This window comes from Danaus plexippus, chromosome 4 (assembly GCF_018135715.1).
Source record: "Danaus plexippus chromosome 4, MEX_DaPlex, whole genome shotgun sequence".
In the NCBI taxonomy this organism is placed as follows: Eukaryota; Metazoa; Arthropoda; class Insecta; order Lepidoptera; family Nymphalidae; genus Danaus; species Danaus plexippus.
The window spans coordinates 5,333,148-5,352,262 of NC_083538.1; the positions used below are offsets into that span (position 1 = coordinate 5,333,148).

At 29.1% G+C, this 19,115-nt stretch overlaps 1 protein-coding gene across 1 annotated transcript; it reads right to left on the reverse strand.

Moving 5' to 3' along the window:
• Positions 1-2,270: 2,270 nt before the first annotated feature.
• Positions 2,271-17,742, reverse strand: LOC116768757 (chitin deacetylase 1). The gene is made up of 12 exons (XM_061526764.1): positions 17,474-17,742; positions 12,741-12,838; positions 11,898-12,009; positions 11,242-11,369; positions 10,091-10,233; positions 8,676-8,718; positions 7,685-7,861; positions 5,532-5,670; positions 5,293-5,396; positions 4,172-4,314; positions 3,335-3,553; positions 2,271-2,797 (listed from the first exon to the last, which is right to left on the reverse strand). The coding sequence occupies exons 1-12, from the start codon at positions 17,559-17,561 to the stop codon at positions 2,716-2,718; spliced, it is 1,476 nt and encodes a 491-aa protein (XP_061382748.1). The 5' UTR covers positions 17,562-17,742; the 3' UTR covers positions 2,271-2,715.
• Positions 17,743-19,115: the final 1,373 nt, after the last annotated feature.

Here is a 19,115-nt window from a genome sequence, read left to right on the forward strand (position 1 = left end):
TCAAAACATCATGTGAGTTACAAAAATATGTTATTTGCCCGCATAACTGTAAATAACATATCATAAACTGACGTTTTAATAGTTAATTATACAATAGCACTGTCGGTCTCTGATTAAATTATAAATTTAGTACTTGTAAGAAGGATCTCCGTATTCCCGCAACAAAAGCTGGACATAATGGACCAAGTTGGCATTTGCCAGATCTACGAGTGAATATTTAATGAATTTGAGATAGGCTGAACAAAAACGTATCTACATAAGTTGCGAACTCCAAAGACGAATACAATGGTAAAAGATTTAAACGGAATTCATTTTTAATTGAAAATTACCATACTATCTAACTTTCTTTAAATATTAATTTCATCTTTTTTTATAATTATTTTGATTTTATATTTTTTACCTGATTAAAACTAATTAACAATTGTTCCTTTTAATTTAGGATGAATTTAATATATTAAATCTTAAGATAAATCGTATTGTTTTTAGATTTTTCTATCTAACAATATAATGTAGTGAAATATTTTGAGGTCTCAAGTAATTGTAATGTGATGTAAAGTTAGACCTTAAAAAGTAGGTAGGCTTTCTGTTGTAATAAACAATAAGCGACCGGAATCTTGAAGATACGTAGTTTTTGATATATTCTAAATATTGAACTAAAATTGCAATTTTAATTAATTATTTTCTTAAAAAAAAACTATTTCCACCATTTTTAAATAGGAACATTCTCGTCCAATTTAAACGAACAGTCAGAACAATGAAAACTAAGAAACCAACGTTTTCTTTTAATGAAACAAAATCTTTTTTCATTGTCACTTCACTTTTAGAATACGATTTGCCATGTCTGTTGGTTTAATTACTTGGACCGTTGCGTACTGACAAGAATAAAAAAAAATCTTTCTAATTTACATCCTTCTAAAATCAAAATGCATCAATATTCTCCTTTAAGTAATGTCCAAGTCAAAATTGTACATTAACATGTAATGATATAAATGTTTATATTAATATTATGACATTCACACAATTAATTTAATAATTAACATATTAAAGGCAGTTTTGAGAGGATTTTAATTGTTGTGTTCACTGTTAGTACCTTATTATTGCATTTTTTTTTTCTTTGGAATCCCTTCCTAGTGTACATGTTTTATTCCAAAGAACAATTAAATGTATTCAACTGTTATAATTTCTCATCATAAAAGAGTTTCATACTAAGTCTCACTCCATTTAACTTGTAAGAGATGCTTCAGGGTCATAAAATAATTTTATTTTATGTGAAGTCACGTATAAGCTCCCTTCTGTATACAACACAGAAACGTAATAAATTTTATCCTAATGAAAAAAGGAATAGTCGATTATAGTGATATTTCATCTTAATATTTATGATCGAAAACATAAAAGACATTTCAGCTATTTTACAAAACATATAAAGGAATTTCGAAATTACAAATATTTCGGAAATTAAATCGTGAATCTTCGAAAATTCTTCATATACATAATCAATACATCGTTTCCGTTCTAGGTGAATCCCTTAAGCAAAATATCTGTAACATTTAAAAATTTTAGTCCGATTTTAAACAATTAAAACAGGATTTTATAACAGGAATCGTAGAACGATAGCCATATTGGAAAAGTCTCAACATCAACAAAATATTTTCGATTCAGAAAAAAACTAAATACTTCAGAAAAATACCGTTGCTTGTAAATTGCAAAAATAAAACGATATATTGAAGAATAACAAACTTAAAAAAAAAAAAACAAACATATATTTTTTTAGGAAAAACAAAATATATATTAAGTTCACCAATGATAAATTTTATATTTGTATATTTTTTTGTATGACCATGTATGTACATATTATTTGTTAAAAGTACTGGGATGAAATTATTTTAGTTATAAGCTGGTATTCCTCTTAATTTAAGGCGTTTCTGTGTTTAAATTTCAGAAGCTATAACGTCATAGACAAGTGCATTGGTTTTTGGTCATTTATTTTGCAAACCAAATCCGAGCTATCTCTAAAATTAAATTAGCAAAAGCTCAGATGCAAAACCTCGACTCCACATTCAATAAACTTATTGTATACTGGCTGAAATCTAAAGAAAGAACTATTTTTATTATCATTATCTTAAAATATGTTTTTCTATCTATTGGACTTAATATTAATTTTTTAGCTTCCATATGTATGAGCTTATTTATTTAGAGACAAACTTTATAAAATACGACTTCTTTTTTATTTCTTATAATAAATGCTACGTGTTCAAGAAATAAAACAACAATTATTAAGTATTGTCATTTAATAATTGTCAAAATACCTTATCCTAAATAAAATTTATGTACAAAACTTTAACGAATCCGCATTATAAATGAAAAAAAAAACTGTGAAAAATGCTATAGTAACTTTTAAGTAAAATTGAAAAGCAAGAGCGGAGTCGTACAAAAGCTTTTACACAACATGCAATGACTAGTCACTGCTAAAAATATATACAATGTTATGACTTATAATTTTAAAGAAATTTCTAACAACAGACAAAAAAATATAGCACCATATTTAAATTATAAAAACAGAAAATAGAACAGATCAATAATTATGGCAACATTTATGTTTTACGAAGTTTATGACAAAAATAGATTACGAACGAGTATTACAGAATTATAGAAAAACGCAACAATGCGATAGAAATAAGTCTGTTGTCTGGAAGAAGTAATATTAGATTATATAAATTACTTTCTGCTAAGACTTTCAGGGATGTAATTATCAGTTCCAGCGATACCCGTACCGCCAGAATCACCGAGCCATGGGTACCTGAAAGTAATAAAATTTGTTTATACTAACGTTTATTAACAATCTAATAAACTTTCATCTTGTCTGCCTCTGACCATGGTTGCTGAAACGTCAGGAAATATTGCAATAAAATTTATCCGAAAACCCATTTTAATTTTAATCAGTACATGAAAATCTTAGTTAATTCTAGGAATACAATCTTTGACGTCCATCACTACAACCTCTGCATTAATATAAAGAATATTCCAGAAACACATTACATGATATAAAACCAATGGAAATGTTTAAATATATTCAGAAAGCTGAGGTTATTCTTGTATTAACCTTTTAAAATCAGCATGACATTATAGATTTTTAATATTGACTCTTAATTCAGTTACGTGAGTTTTTTTATAATCTTTATTACTTGCAAGCGACTTTCACGACTCAGGCGGTTCACCAATTACGTTACGTTGAAACTCATTGAATGAAAGTTAGTTAATGATTCTAAACATTGAATGGTAATTTAAGATACGAAATGGTATTTTTTTTATAACGGACCGAATGTAATGAACTTACTGCTTAGGACAGTCGACACATGTTTCCATATATCTGGTATCTGTGAAATTAGTCTCTGGCAGTTTGAACGGCAGCGCACACTTGTTTGAAAGGTTACAGGGCTTGGGCCCCTCCTTCTTATCGCACTTCCAGGGCTCGTAGTTGTTCAAGGATTTCACGGAGCGAGGGTCCGTCATCCACGTCAGGGACTGTGTCATTGTTACGAACCAAACGTCGTCTCTAAAATATATATTCAACGAACGTCAGGTGATATTCTTCAAATATATAATCTGTCTAAGGCAAGAGTATTTCAAAGCTTATATAGATTTTATAGGAGCGACGTTGGAGATGTTATTTTGTTATACATAGTCACATAGAATAAGAAATAACGACTGACTAACACTCTTAGTTTTTGCAAAAATAAAAATATATTTTTCAGATAACAATTTCTATATTTTTTTATTAATTTCTACGTTTTATGAGAAATTTAATCGCAATTATTTTTCTTTAATAATTAATACTTAAGATTGGAATTTAATCATTAATTCTCTGCCTTTTTTTGTTCATCACACTTTTATGAATCTTTATTTACCACATAATTATTTACCACATAGAAAGTAAACCAGAGTTAATACAATTGAATAATAATAATAATATTATACCATACAGTTTAAACTATAATTGCAATTGTTATTTGAATGTTACGTATGAAGACAGTAGAATCCTTAATGGCTGTACATTAACACACACATACGTACATTTAGCAGCAAATGTTATTGCTTATATAAACACTATGTGAGCAGTAAATAGTGGTATACGTTATATAAGTGCGGTAACGTAGGTATTGTTGTTGCTTACAAGTTAGCAGCCCAGTTTAAGAATTTATGGAGACCTCGCTCCAGTGGCTTGATCTGGAACCAATTGGTATGGAACGGCATCATGTATGGTGCCCGGTTTTGTTCGTAATGTCTGGTGAAGTCTTCCTGAAGCCATTCTAGTACCTGATGATTTTATATGATGAAACATATAAGACATTATGTTTAATATGTTTATGCATTGGCATAAGCTCGTTATTTGGATTCAGTCGATAACTTCTAAGCACATCTTAACAGGTTCGAAAACTAAACTTGAGCGTTAAACCCAACCATCTCCTCTCAGCCGTATACAAGATAAGCTGTTCTTCTAGACATTATTTTTAAATAATTTATAACAACATTCGAAAGCTCTGCATAAAATTTTAAAACAATATTCTTCACTGGCATACACGAGATTAATAACAAACAGAGTTATAACATACAAAACATAAAAAGTTGATTCATAAAATCTAGTTTAATCAAGAAAAACAATTCACTTCGAACTAAACATAAACATTCCATTCTTTTTTTCTTTAAGCTAACAATTTTATTTGCAGCGAATGGAAATCAATTACACGGAGCAAATAAAACACATCTGTGTTTTACTTCTTGCGGCGTTTAATCCGTCTAGTGTATCGGAAATTGCAACGCTTAAGCACAAACCCTCGGCTAAACAACTTTCAAATCTTACATGCAACTTTACCTTTTTTTTTTTAAATTAAAATGAGTTCTGATTTTCAACCTTCGAATCATATTCAACGTCAATGGAAGGAAGTTGGCGGAAATTAATCAGAGTTGCCGATGAAAAGATTTTTTCTTAATATAAAATATATTATAACATACTTTACTGTTCTGTGAAAGTTTTGCTTCATGTCATTATGTTAATATGAGCTGAGTCAAAGTAAACTTTCTTCAAATAAGCTTTTCAAAGCTCTTATAAACAAAGTTGCGAACGTATTCAGCATTAAATTTTGTAATCTTCAAAATGAGTTTTATATTCAACTAACTATATAAAAATTACTTCAATTTCAATAAAAAATTTATAGTACTCTAGAAATGTTATTACTAACAAAGTAAAACATATGTTCTTCTGTCAATATAATTGTTTAAATACATCATACTCACATCGTCAGCATCATGATTGTGAAGAACACATTGATCCAAGTAAGGGCAATGACCACCTTCGTAAGATTCGACGTAGTGAGCATTAAAAGGAACTTCCCAAAGACCTGTGGATAGATAAACGATAAAATTTAACAATATTTCCTCAATTAAATAGCATACAATAAAATAAATCAATAATATAATAAAACACTTTTTAGTAAAAGTTAGAGAACATATAAAGGTGACATGACAATAATTACCGGGGAAGGCCTTAGTAGGGCAGGTTCCGGATTTGCACTCGTGTGGAATCTTGTAGTCGAGGGTGTAGGGCCACACGGGTTGAGGAAGGGGCGGCACTCCGATGGAACTGTCGTATATGTAGCCGAAATCTTCTAGCACCTTATCGAAGTAAATGTTATTAGAAAATGTTATACACTTTATAATAGTCAATAAATAAATAAATTTAGTTTTATAATTGATTTAACGTTTTTTTGCAAACATTTTAGCAGGGTTCTTTTTTTAAAACCAGCATAGCACTTCCTTCCGGATAGGCCAGACGATATTTACAGAATGCTTAATTTACCGATTCAAGCTAGGCCACGATAGGTTCATGGACAAAGTGATTGTATTTGGAACTCAGTGTCGCGAAAATCATAGATTCGTATCCTGATGCTCTTTCGTATGTTCTTTCGTTATATTAATCTGAATTTTTATTTTAATTATTTTACCATTAGTGCATGTTTTATATCATGCTTTGTCAATATCGCGATGAGTGGCTTGATAATAATTGAAGCCTACCTAACAATTACAACTTTGTATATAGTTTTTGCTTTATAAGTGTATCTTTTAGAGAAGATCAAACAAACATCTAGCTTTTTTGATGTTCAAATAACAATTATATGAAAATCGTTATTGCACAATTTTTTCATTTGCTATTCATTGTAATTCAATGATCACAATTAATAGGTTAACTCGGTAGTTCAAAGAAGAAAAAAATATTATAAAATCTTACATAAAATATAATTCTAAACACATTTTTTTTATACACCTAATCGAGTTTACATTATATCCTTGGTAATATTTCTGCCTAAAAATTTTAACAATGGTCAAATTAATTTTAATGTACCCTTTAAATGGATTGAATTTAATGTTTTTATACAATAAAATAATAACAGCGATAACCACAGGTAATCAATATCGATTAAACAGTTAACTATTCTATTAAAATTTGAATTTCGAAATTGTATCTGTGTATGGATGTTAAATGTAATTGCTTAAGAGCGAAAACCACAGACAGGAACATAATACATTAGTGTTTGGAGCATAATGGTATTGGAATCACGAAACATCATACAGCCAGATGGAAATTAAATTTATTAATTAATATATATTATGTACTTTATTTAATTATATTGTTTCGTGTTTTTATATAAATTATTTTCATTCTTTATCGACCTTTTTACTAATTAGTTTGTAGGCTGACTAAACAATTTCATACATTATACGGCATGCGTGATACAAATTGCCACTCTCAGAGAATGCTTTTGACGTATGAGCTTCAACAGCAATTTCTCGCTATTATGAACAAGATCCAACGAAATTCTAAGCCTTCTACACTTCAAATATGTATTTAGTATGACAGACAATATACACGGTCAAAGTATGACGCAGTCAAGAATGACATATAGAACGTATTAAAGTGACGTCAATAAAACATACACAGATAATGAAATATATAAGTATATAGTAGATAATAAAATATTGTAGTCGATAATATTTAATATATAATTTATACATTAAATTTTCTTACTCATAACTATTAAATGACAACTCTTTATGCCATGTTATATAGTTAAGCAGTTAAAAGAGAACCGACTAATTTTGGTAAATAACGTAATGCGTATATTCCATAGCAGTTTGAATATTAAATACTCATGAATACAAAGTCATGTTTGCGACTAGTTTCACAAAATAGTGTGAGGACATACAATATTTACAGTAGTTATTGTTTATGCATAATACAGTGTATCAAACTTTTGAAATGTAAATTTTAACAGTGACTGCTCGCTAAATCGATTTTTAGTTTTACGTTAATGAAATTCCTTTGTAATAAATACTAAGAATTTATAATTAATGGAGCAATAGCTTTAAGCAATTTTTGAACCTCTGACAGTTTGTCTAAATCTTAAGCCCGAAATAACCTAATGTTCAATTCACTAATAATATTTTAGTCCAAATCTTTATTAAACATGTAATATACGATGTATAAACAAAATAAAAATCACTTAATATCTAAGAACGCACTACGAAGAGCTCACTACTTTAGGAACTTTTTATAAAAAAAAAATCACAAACAGAGCTTATACGTGTTTTATAGATACTATAGTTTTAAATTAATTTTTGCTCTACATACCTTGAACTGTGTATTTCTTCCAGGTTTGAGGAATGGTGCACGCGTCCCTACAACTTCGCTGCGTGAAATGTTAGCGAACTTGTTAAGAATTTCCCGCATCCCAATTATCTCACCAGCCCATTCTTCGTAGCCTTTGTCTTGTAATCCTTGCTGCTGTGATATTGTGCCTGTAGCGATCTAAAGATAAATGTAGACACATAGTTTAGCAAATCGCCGTTGGCTGTACTGTGATTCTATTTTGAATATTGAATATTTTGATTTATACAAAACATAAAACATTATAAAGATTGGATCAAACATACGAGCGTCGTTATTTTCGAAATACACGTATTGTGATTTAATAGATTTATCTGAATCTACATTTCATAGCAACATCTAAGTTATTGAATCTAGAAGATTTATATAAATCCTTTTATACAGGGCGATATAGGAAATATTTGACAAATTTAAATATATTGTGTTTTTAAGACATAATTGGACTGAAAATATAAAATATAAGATATACTTAGAAAGGAAAATTATATTTTATTTTATATTCATGTATAAAACTGATAAAGAATATTCAAAAAGTTTCAGTATATATATATTTATATTTTTATATATATATTATATCTTAATTTCATCATAAAATATTTTCAAGTGATTTCAATATCATACTGTATAAACCCCTCCACTACAAAGGCTCTCATAACAGAATAAACATTTGCAAAAATCTATTTTCATACCCATTACTTGTATTACTTTCACGAGACCTCTTGAATTGTTGATAAATTCACAACGTATGCTAGATCTCCCTTTGTTGTTAGCATTCAATAATAATATATATAATATTTCACTTCTTTTTTTATTTATTTTTTGTCATAATAAAAAACAAACATATTATTAAAAAAACGTACTAGAAATATATTTCACAACGAAATAAAAACTCAACTCAATTTAAATTTCCATTCTCTTTTTTGTTTTATGAACGAATAAAATATAATAAATTTACCTCGTGACCATCGTGTGCGAGGCTTTGAACCATGACGTAGTTGCTGAAAAAAGTTTATTATTAATTATAAACGACTGCGAACAGATATTTAATTGTATCAGGGATTCATAAAATTTTGTTACAACATACCATACACTTTGTCTATAAGTTATAAACATGAGCCGTCGATACATTAAATAAATAATAATCAGACGTTTGTATTAATACAGATATGAAGTACACATTCTAATTACTTTCAACAAAATTGACGTAGACTAAAGCTGTGTATACACAAAGACTTGACGTGTCGGGAAACGGGACGTCAAGAAGGCTTAATCGCCTTCAGTTGCAGATAACCCAATTTTACGGCTCTTATGTTTCGCCTAACGAAACACCTCTCATTCGATTACGTTACACGATTCGTACTAAGACATAATCTGTATTGAAAACGTTCCAGAAAATTCTTTAGGAAGAATCATTTTTAATATTATTTCACTTATAGTTGGCTAACGTAAAGACATGTTTTTTTTTTTGTTAGTTTAACGAATATAATTCAGATTTATTAAAAGTACATGCCCGGTTCACTTTTTTCATAAAATAACTTCAGGTTATTGTTAATTTATTTATCTTTACAATTTCGCTCTCGTTCTTAAAAAGATAAAAAATATTCGTAATTTATCATATTCCTCTACTATTTTTTTATGTAGGCTTTACTCTCGTTTTAGGAGATGATTCCAGATAACATTTTGTCAGGATGAAAAATAGCCTTTATCAATTTCCGGGTTTCAGTTTTTGTTTTTTTTACTTATTCTCTCTTGCAACAGAAAAGTCTTTTGTGTGGAAACGACGGGATACATGCTAAAATTATATATGTTAAATATTTTGCAATTCTATTTCAAAAAATAAGAATAAAGAAGTGAATAAAACAGATAATATGGAATAATTCACTGCTAGAACCACAAGAGCGGATATCACGTATACTAACAAAGCTTCTTAACCGTCGTCACGTGCCTTGAGACCTATTTGTAGAACTCTTATAATACTATTTAAACTGTACTCGTAAACTAAGAAGTCTTTGTAAGTTACACATAAATACTCGTTGGTTATCTGAATGAGATCACCCTTCAGCGATAAGACCGTCAAAACTTTACATTTTTATGTACTATAATTTTAATACTTGTTAATTTAAGGGTTAATATTATTTTATTATTAAAAATATCTAAACGACTTTCAAACCGCCTCCAAGCCATAGTGATCATCAATCAATTGAAGTGAAATCAACATTACTGTTTACTATTACACAAATCAACAGTCTATTGACTCCATCAGGCATTATCACGTCATTATAGCCAAGAATTTTACTGTGATTAAACTTAGTTCCACTATACATTTAATAAAACAATATAACGTGGAATATCAAAAAGTTTAACACTAACCTGTACTCGTGAGATAAGAAGAAAGTGCCCCGAATCGGACAGCCGTTTGGATTACGTAATTTCCCATTAAAAACTTTCTTGTATAAGTCGAAGTTATTCAAATTAACGGCGCCGTCAAACGTGAGCATTATCATCTGAGGCGTCTGAAATTTAAATAAATTATGTTAAGTTTATTAACAATTAAAACTGTAGAAACATTGTAATGAGGGTTTATAGTTTAACCCATTGCCAGTTTACTTTTTACCCAAAAAAAAAACGAGGATGTTATTGTATTGACTTATGTATCTCTATATAATGCAGAGCCCGGCAATTCTTAAGTTATATTAGTTAACATTGCTAAGTTTTAATTCTAAAAGAGACGTCAACGATTTCATTACCTTGATAATAAAATCGATTTGTAAAAATACCGGTTTTAGTGAATACACATTTTAGTCACCAAGTGTGTTATTAATATTATTAGAAGTGACATTCGTTAATATTTTTAGTTTTTATATTGTACCTCGTAACTTTGATTTATATAAGACCGTTATATAATAAGATCTATATGGTAAATATAAAATATTCTATCATGCCATTATTGAAAAAGATTTTTATGTCAGGAATATCAACATTTTATAAGTCATTATTATTACTCCCTTGCTTTCGTTACTAGTTCTGTGAGTAGTAAAACCAACTGTGTAAAAACCAACTGCTTTAAAGTTCATGACGAGAGAAGAGCTTGTAACTTTTTCATACAAAATCACTATGACGTATTTTCATTAAACATTTAAGTAATAAAAGTTATACATTACAAATAATATATATATATTTTACTATTGATCGTAATAGCATTGTATCCAGAACAATCAATTGCGTTAATTCCTTTCTTTCCGTCATCTTATCTCCGCTCCCCGATTTTCTTTTCCTTCAGTAACGTCGTTATCGCTTTTATATAAATTTAATTTATGCTCCCTTCACTTGCTATCGGATTTTTACTACTAAAGTCACAGACTAAAGAAGCCAATTTTGTTACAAAATGGATCGATATATTTATCCTTAGAAGCTAACACAGTTTAAATATCTCTTTATAATCTTAACGAAAACCAATTCCAAGTAATCCACTAAACCGTATTCGATTAATGTAAGCACTAGAATCTAGATTATAGACTTACCTCCTCCGGGTCTAGCCCACCCGGGATGAGTGTGCCGTCTTTGGAGCAGAAACAATATGGCAGCTGACATTCTGATGGGTCGCAATTCGTAACTATGTCCTGAGGGATTTCAGTCACAGGAGCTACGGCTTTAATTTAAATCTTGATTATTATACATACATTTAATGGAACGGACAAGAACCCTTAAAAATATAAGCAATCCCAGCAAGACTCAATGAGTGAAAAAAGTCTGTAGCACTGTCTAAGGAAATTGCTTAATCGCGTTGCGATTACATTGTTCAATTAAATTATTTCCGACAAGTTATGCTCTACAATCCAACAATTATAAGAATTTCCTACTAAGTCGTGAACTCCAGAAACAATTCAAACAATCGCTTAGAAATAGCCCAGTAGTGAGTACATAGTGCATGTTTGCAAGCAGTGTGTGGCATTCGATGTATGCTTGGCATCCGAGCCTTCTCGCGAATGTAGAAGTCTCCACTCTTGTTCTTGACTTGTATTAAAATAAATAAACGCTCTCCAAGATTTTTGATACACTAAGACTTTAGCTTTAAATTAAAAAAAAATGTTTATAAAAAAAAATTGTCATTTATATTTAATTGTAAGTCCATTACAATCGAACTTTTCTGACCATATCTTGAGAGGTATGAACTTACTTGTTGGTATTGGTCCACATCTGGCTTCCGCTTTGAAAGTGCAAAATTTGCTTATATCGTCAAAGTAAAGACCTGAAGGACATCTGTTCAAATAAGGGAAACCGTCGACGCACTGAAAAGAAAGTAATTACCTCATAGAAAATAGAAAATATTTTTTCATCATCATTTCGTTTAGCAATTCAATTTAGCATTAAAAGGGATTCCATACAATGAAATCCTAACAAAGTCCTGGTCTTAGTTAAACGTTCCAAAAAAATGTCGAATGATAAATAAAAAGGGAATTATAACGGAGAAGTCGTACCAGACTCTTTCAAGGCTATTCTCTTAATGTTACATTTAATATAAATCTTTTTATCTCAATAATAAATAAACATACAATTTTGTATCCAATTAGACGATACAACTACAGTAAAGTATCCTTAAATTAACTTTTGATAGTTTTAGATGTACTTAGTGTTCATTATAAAGACACTTGGAAGCAGCAAATGGTTTAGTCGCGCCGTTAAACAAATTAAATTATTGAAATCAGGAATCCAGTTAGCACGGCCAAAGAAACCGGTCAACCTAGAGTGGTAAAATCCACCGATTGTAGATATAACACGTCTTTACATCCATAATCAAGCATAAGTTATGTAATAAAGTGTCGCTGTAGCGTTATAATTTAAATGATTTTTAAACAGAAGTACTCAAAGTTTATAACCGCATTTTCTATCACAATTAACAAACTAAATTATGTTACAAAAGCGGTGTTTTCTTTTTACGGAACCCGAGGCTTAGTACAAGAAACTTTTTTAATTTAAAAAATTTTAATCACCGTAAATTTTAATTAATGGAAGTACTCACTTGGTAGAAGCGGCGGCAAGTGGCCGGATCAGCAAAATTGCCGTTGCCTTGAGTACCTCCGGGACAAATGAATTCCTCTTCTTCTTTCTGACAATTTACTGAAAATATATTTTTAATAATAATTGTAACATCATGACGGCAATAATTTTAATTTATATCAAAAACGTGAAATGATCCAAAACAATTTTACGTCGTAAGATATTATACCGGAATTTAATAATGCCGAAAATCGCCTTCACTCAGACAACATTCATTATTGATACTGTTGATATAAATTATACGCAGATATGACATGACATATTCAAATTAATTAAACATCATTTAATATGGAAATAGATTTAAACGTACTTGAACTTTTAAGATTTAACTTTTAAATATTTAATAGAGCAGGAGACCGTAATATTATCAGTTATCTTATAAATATTAATTGCCTATTTGTGAACGTAATATGATATAAAAATCGCAAATTAGATGCTTAATAACTATACAGGAGATAAATATAAAACATTAAAAGAAGTCAATAGGTTAAGGTCGTATTTTCTTATAGCATCTCATTTATTCTCGAGACCTTATATCTGAGGACAGTCAAGAATGATATATTTAAATTTTAAACTTCAACCTTTCATTCATCATATCGCAACCAATTTGTATTCAATTCCATATTGCTTAAGACCCTATATGACATATTACGACAGCAATATTATCATTTGTTTAGTTCTAAACTAATGTACTAAAGATACGTTTCAGCTTCAGAATTTAAAACTAAAACAACGTAAACCGGTCATGCTAACGCATTTAAGTAAATGTTTACTTTCAAGTGAATTATAGGTGTCACGAAACGGCATAGTTTCATTGTGTTTACAAAAGAAAATAACATAAGTGTATTGTTTTTACATAACATTTGCATAATAAATGCCTCTTACTTCTTACAAATTTCTAACACCTCAGAAATTGTCGTACGACCACAATTTACAACATTTATGTAAAAATAAATTTCATTTTTTAAAATTTCATTGTGGATGTAATAAAGTAGAGAGAAATATTTTTTTTTATCAAAGCATCGATATACCAAATGCATACACGCGTAACGTAACATTAAATTATTAAAAATATAAAAGTCCTTATGTTTATGCTGTGTTTAAGACTAAATGCTTCCGACAATTTCGCTCACGTACGCAGTTATGAACTATGCGATATGCATATATTTTTGTATCGTTTTCAAATAATTAAGCATTTTAAGCATTGCATTGCTATAATTTTTGTATATCCTGGAAGTATATTAATATAAAAAGTATAATCATATACACATCATTATATTTCACAATAAAAAGGATATACTTAACGCTGTTATCACCGTTTATAATTCTTATTAAAAATTTCAGATTTCTACTCGTTTGTCTGAAAAAGTATATATATATATATTATTTACTCCATAGCAAACCGAGTTCGAAGTACGAGACATCATCTTTATAAGATTTCATTCTATTCGTCGAAGATCCATTAATTAATTTCTATTTCGGTGACAAGAGGAACAACTCAGGACAACGCCCTTGCGAATACTTTTTTTTCTAAATTCAGCCTCAAATCGAAATCATAGTATAACATGCACATAGACGAATTGACAACTACCTACATTTTGAATTAATTTTAAGGTTACCTACACGCTCGTGAAAGTCAATGATTAGCTAGAACAAACAGACAAATAGACTGACAATTATTTTTTTTTGACGAAGGTATCATACTCCTATATCCTTTATAGGCATTTGATGAAATACTATCAAATAGAATTTAGAAACTGATATTTCATATTTATTTATAACTATAATTAACTTTTTTTTTATATTAAAGTGTTTAACCTGTTCCGTATAAATAAATTTTAATACTAATAGCGACCAAATTGTAGATAGAATCTCATTTAACAAAATAAATTTATAAAAACTCATCAAATCCAATCTGCACTGTAATAGATTTTAGTTTTATAGCATAGTATAAATAGGGTTATCATACAAATTGAACCCTGCTGTGTATATACAACATAATTAACCGAAAATAATCACAGAAAGATTTTCACGGATCAAATATTCGGAGCCGGAAAAGCCGATATTCATTATAATAACACAATCTATATATGTTATTTTCACATCACTGAACAAACATACTAAATCATTATTAGTATTGGGGTAGTATTTTTAATGTTTATTTTAACAACTGACCCAAAACATTAGATTCAGTATTGAAATATTTTATCTGTCAGCGCACGTAATTTTTTTTTCGGCTTCTTAATTATTCTTAAATAAATCTCATTTAAGTTTTATTAATATAATGAAAATGAAAAAGACAAAACAACTTCTTTATAGCTATCCGTCATTTTTTCTATCCATACTGAAGAAAAACGTACCATTAAAAACTAAAAAAAGCTATGGTATTTCACACAAAATGAGGCCTGAAACTAACAAGGAAACCTCTTTTTATATAAGACACGGAAAGCCCTGTTATGTGAATATGGATGATTACGCAATTAATCAAATATAATAAATAGGTGTCGTCCGACATCTCTTGGGAAATAGAAGAATATGAAAATTATTATTATTTAACGCTTAATGAATTCACTGTATACATTTTGCCACATACTTTATATTATTATATAGGTATAGCGGATTTGTATGAAAAACCGCAAAGTAAATATTCTTAGTCGTCAAAGACGCGTCGTTTGGACCTAAATAGATCTTTTTATCAAACAAATACATTTTACTAAGCGATCTTCAAATCGTACTCGGTTATTTTCATCTTATATAAAACATTACTGCGGATCAATATTTAATATACCTATTAATATTCCAGCCTCATATAATTAAATGTCAGCGTGTATAAGTCGGACGTTAGTCATTCTCTTCACCAATTCCAACACCAATAGGTTGAATTTAATTAATTTTAATAATTAAAGTGAGGCTTTATTGAATTTATACATTGCATTTCCTGAAACCACTTGCTAATTAATGTGTTTTAATAATTATGTTAAAATTTTATTATATTACCTATTTTATGACGCTGAATAAAATAGTTCTTAATTTGTGTATCTTTTCAATGGACATCACATTTTAAAATTTGTATTCATACATAGCGTACGGTTTGGTATGCACCTTGTTACGAGGCAGCATACGAAATTTTGGTGGGAAGGTCATATTATAAAAAATATATTTATACTTCCATTTTTGTTCTTTAAATAGTTGTTCATTATATTATTTAGTTGAAAAGAACCTAAGCGAAAATCCTTTTCATATTCCATCATATACAAATTTTTGATAATTTATCATAAAATATTCTATGCTAAAAATCCGCGTTATACGGACTCGAATATTAAACAAAACATAACTCCATTAATACCAGCAGTTATATAAATCTGTATGAAACTGTTTTTTATGCAATAAATGTATTACAAAACTTGTGTTACAATTATATCGTAAACGTTACAATATCAAACAAACAAAATGAAAACCACTTATTTCGTCTTTATATTCATGTACCTGTATATATAATACAACATCATAAAAAACTGGCTAATTTGAAAAAACTAGTGAAATATAACCTTTAAAAGGAGTGTTTCATTACGGGAAATAAAACCCTAAAAAAAATATGTATTATTATTTTAAAACAAATCCCTGGTACGTAATACGTTGGGGGTCATTAAAAAAGGTAACTAAACATGGTGTAGATTTTAAAAGTGCTCTTTTAACGCTACACTCGCAAAACTACGAGAAGGTGCCAAGAACTTGTAAGCATATAAAAAATGTCATGAATGCAACTGCACATACTCAATAAACCTGTCTTGGGACACCACTTCACTATACATTTACGTCAAGGCAAAAACTTTAAGTGTTTTTGTCAACTAGCCTGCATGTAGTTTTAATGGATTTTAAGATATTCTGTTTTCCAGGCTTCCACGATTGTTAGAGATTGCAACAACAGTTATTTTTAATAGTTTTAGTTTCTTTTGTCATTTACAACGTAGATATTTTTAAAATCTCGTTTCAATTGTTTTAAAACATTTGAAGGACTTTAGAAACGAATCATTTTGTGAAATGAATAAAATAAGAAATTTCGTAATTCATTTTAAACTTATTCTATTGCATAAGTCATGTTAAATTATGTATTTTAATTTAATGTATTGCGATAATATTAATCTACCGTCTTAAAAGTGAAGGTTGTATTAGTCTGCCTATTCGTTGCGGTCATACATCAACTCGTTGAGTACACATTCCTGATGACCGATGAGACCTTTGCTTTCGCCAAGTTAACCTCTACAGAATATATATTGTAATGACATGCTTTCGAGCGTGTGAACTGTCAATATCCTCTATAACACAAAGCCAGTCACGTCTCAATGTCAAAATATAGAAAAGATCTATTACACAATAGAAATATAATACTTTCTAAACAATAAACGGATCATATTGGGTGTGAAGCGAAAAAAATCTATGACAATGATTTTGCAATTGCGGTTTCGTTCGTCTCAAATATACTTCCTATAACAGCTTACGTGTTCGAATGTAATTTATAAATGGCTTTCACTATATTTAGTTGTAACGGTTACGTTATATTCGATGTACAGAATAATTAAGATATTTACCACAATGAATCACTTGCATAACGTGACGCAAATACTGACCGTTAACGTCATATCGATGATTATATTAATACAATCTATACATTATATTGTAAACTGTTGAACTAACCGTTAATAAATATGGCACAGAAGATAAATATTCGAAAAGCGGCCGTCATATTTGTCCAACGTTTCATATTGACTCGGTACACAAACATGGCCCTTCACCACCGCGCACGCACTGCCAAGAACAAGCTGTCGGTCTGAGAGACTCTAGTCTTCCACCACCAAAGTCACTGTCTATCAACTCGTCTGCACGGCTTTCTCCGGACTTAGACTTCGCAAACAATTCAATAATCATTTACAAAAATTACGGAACATTTATAACCGCACGACGCTTTTATAAGACATTCAAGTCAAACACAGAACGGTTTAATTGTATCTTAATAAGTCTTATGTGGGTAGATCTTAAATCGTGTGACATGATATGGTCTAAAAGTAAGCTACCTTCAATTTAAGGTCAGCTTACAGGAGTTAATATTTATTATAAATGAATTTAATTTTTTAAGCTTCTTAAATTGGTTAAAATCTTTTTGTAAAGTTATTGATTAGTTTCAGACCTTTAATACTATTAGCTACGCTCGCCGTCTAATTGGGACTCAATTTCCAAAGTTAACAAATTTTAGTTCCTTAAAATTGGAAATAACATTAAATCAGAAATAAATGACGATTTAATTGAATTAGTTTTGACAATATTTTTATGCCCTGAGATAACTCATAGTAAAACAGTTGTTTGAATAAAAAAATGTTCTAGAAGACAAAGCATTGATCATGGACCACCTACAGAATAAATAAAGAAGTTTTTTTTTTCAATGTGACAAAACCAAAAAAGGATAATTATAATGTTAGTATTGAATAACATTTTATTCTGGAAATTGTTTAAACGATTTCGATGAATTTGGCATCATATAAAATATTTTAACGCTTGTAGGTTCAGCAAAATAAACAATTTTATAGTTAATGACGAAGCTATACAACACTTCTACATATATTCACATGTATAAGTATTAAATCCCTATATGTTACAATATACTAGTTCTTTAATAAAAAAAATACATTAATTTTTACCAGACAAAACCAAAAGGATTTCCTACTTGAAAAATACTAGTCTTTTGATGTGTACAGTACTTTAGTCAATACAATTTTAATATATAGTTGCTATATTTTCAAAATTTTAAATTTTCACAAATCTTCTAACTTTCAACACGAAGTAGATACCGTCTCTTTTGTCAGACTAGCAACATAAATGAAAAACATCATAAGAAACGTAATGTATGTAACGGTTCTACTAACGTAAACGCTTTGCTAAAAAATACATAAAATAAATGTAACATTTTAATGTATATTAAAATAATGTTCATTAAACATGACCTATATTTATATTTTTTTATTTATTATTGACCAAATTTAAATAAATTTTAAAATTTATGTATAATTAATATATTTTGTTACATTTTTATATATAACCAATTGACATTTCTGAATCATGCTGGACTTAGTCTTATAAAGTAGGTTTAATAGGTTTGATCTAGTTTTTTCTTTGACAACCAAAAAGAATCACTATATATCATGGTCATTCCGGTATTGCCAGTTTAAGGCTAAAGTTCAAGAATCAAGGAAAATTAAATTAATATTTTCGACAAAATTAGCTTATTGAGGTTGAATTATGAGTTTTTTAATAGGTATCTATAGTGTCGTATGTTTAAATTTAT

Excerpts from the sequence above, each read along its gene's own strand:
- LOC116768757 (XM_061526764.1), bottom strand. The coding sequence starts at position 17,561 with ATGTTTGTGTACCGAGTCAATATGAAACGTTGGACAAATATGACGGCC. Across the intron at positions 4,315-5,292 it reads ACAATCATGATGCTGACGAT|GTACTAGAATGGCTTCAGGA; the intron begins GTGAGTATGATG and ends TAAAATCATCAG. Across the intron at positions 2,798-3,334 it reads TGTGTCGACTGTCCTAAGCA|GTACCCATGGCTCGGTGATT; the intron begins GTAAGTTCATTA and ends TATTACTTTCAG.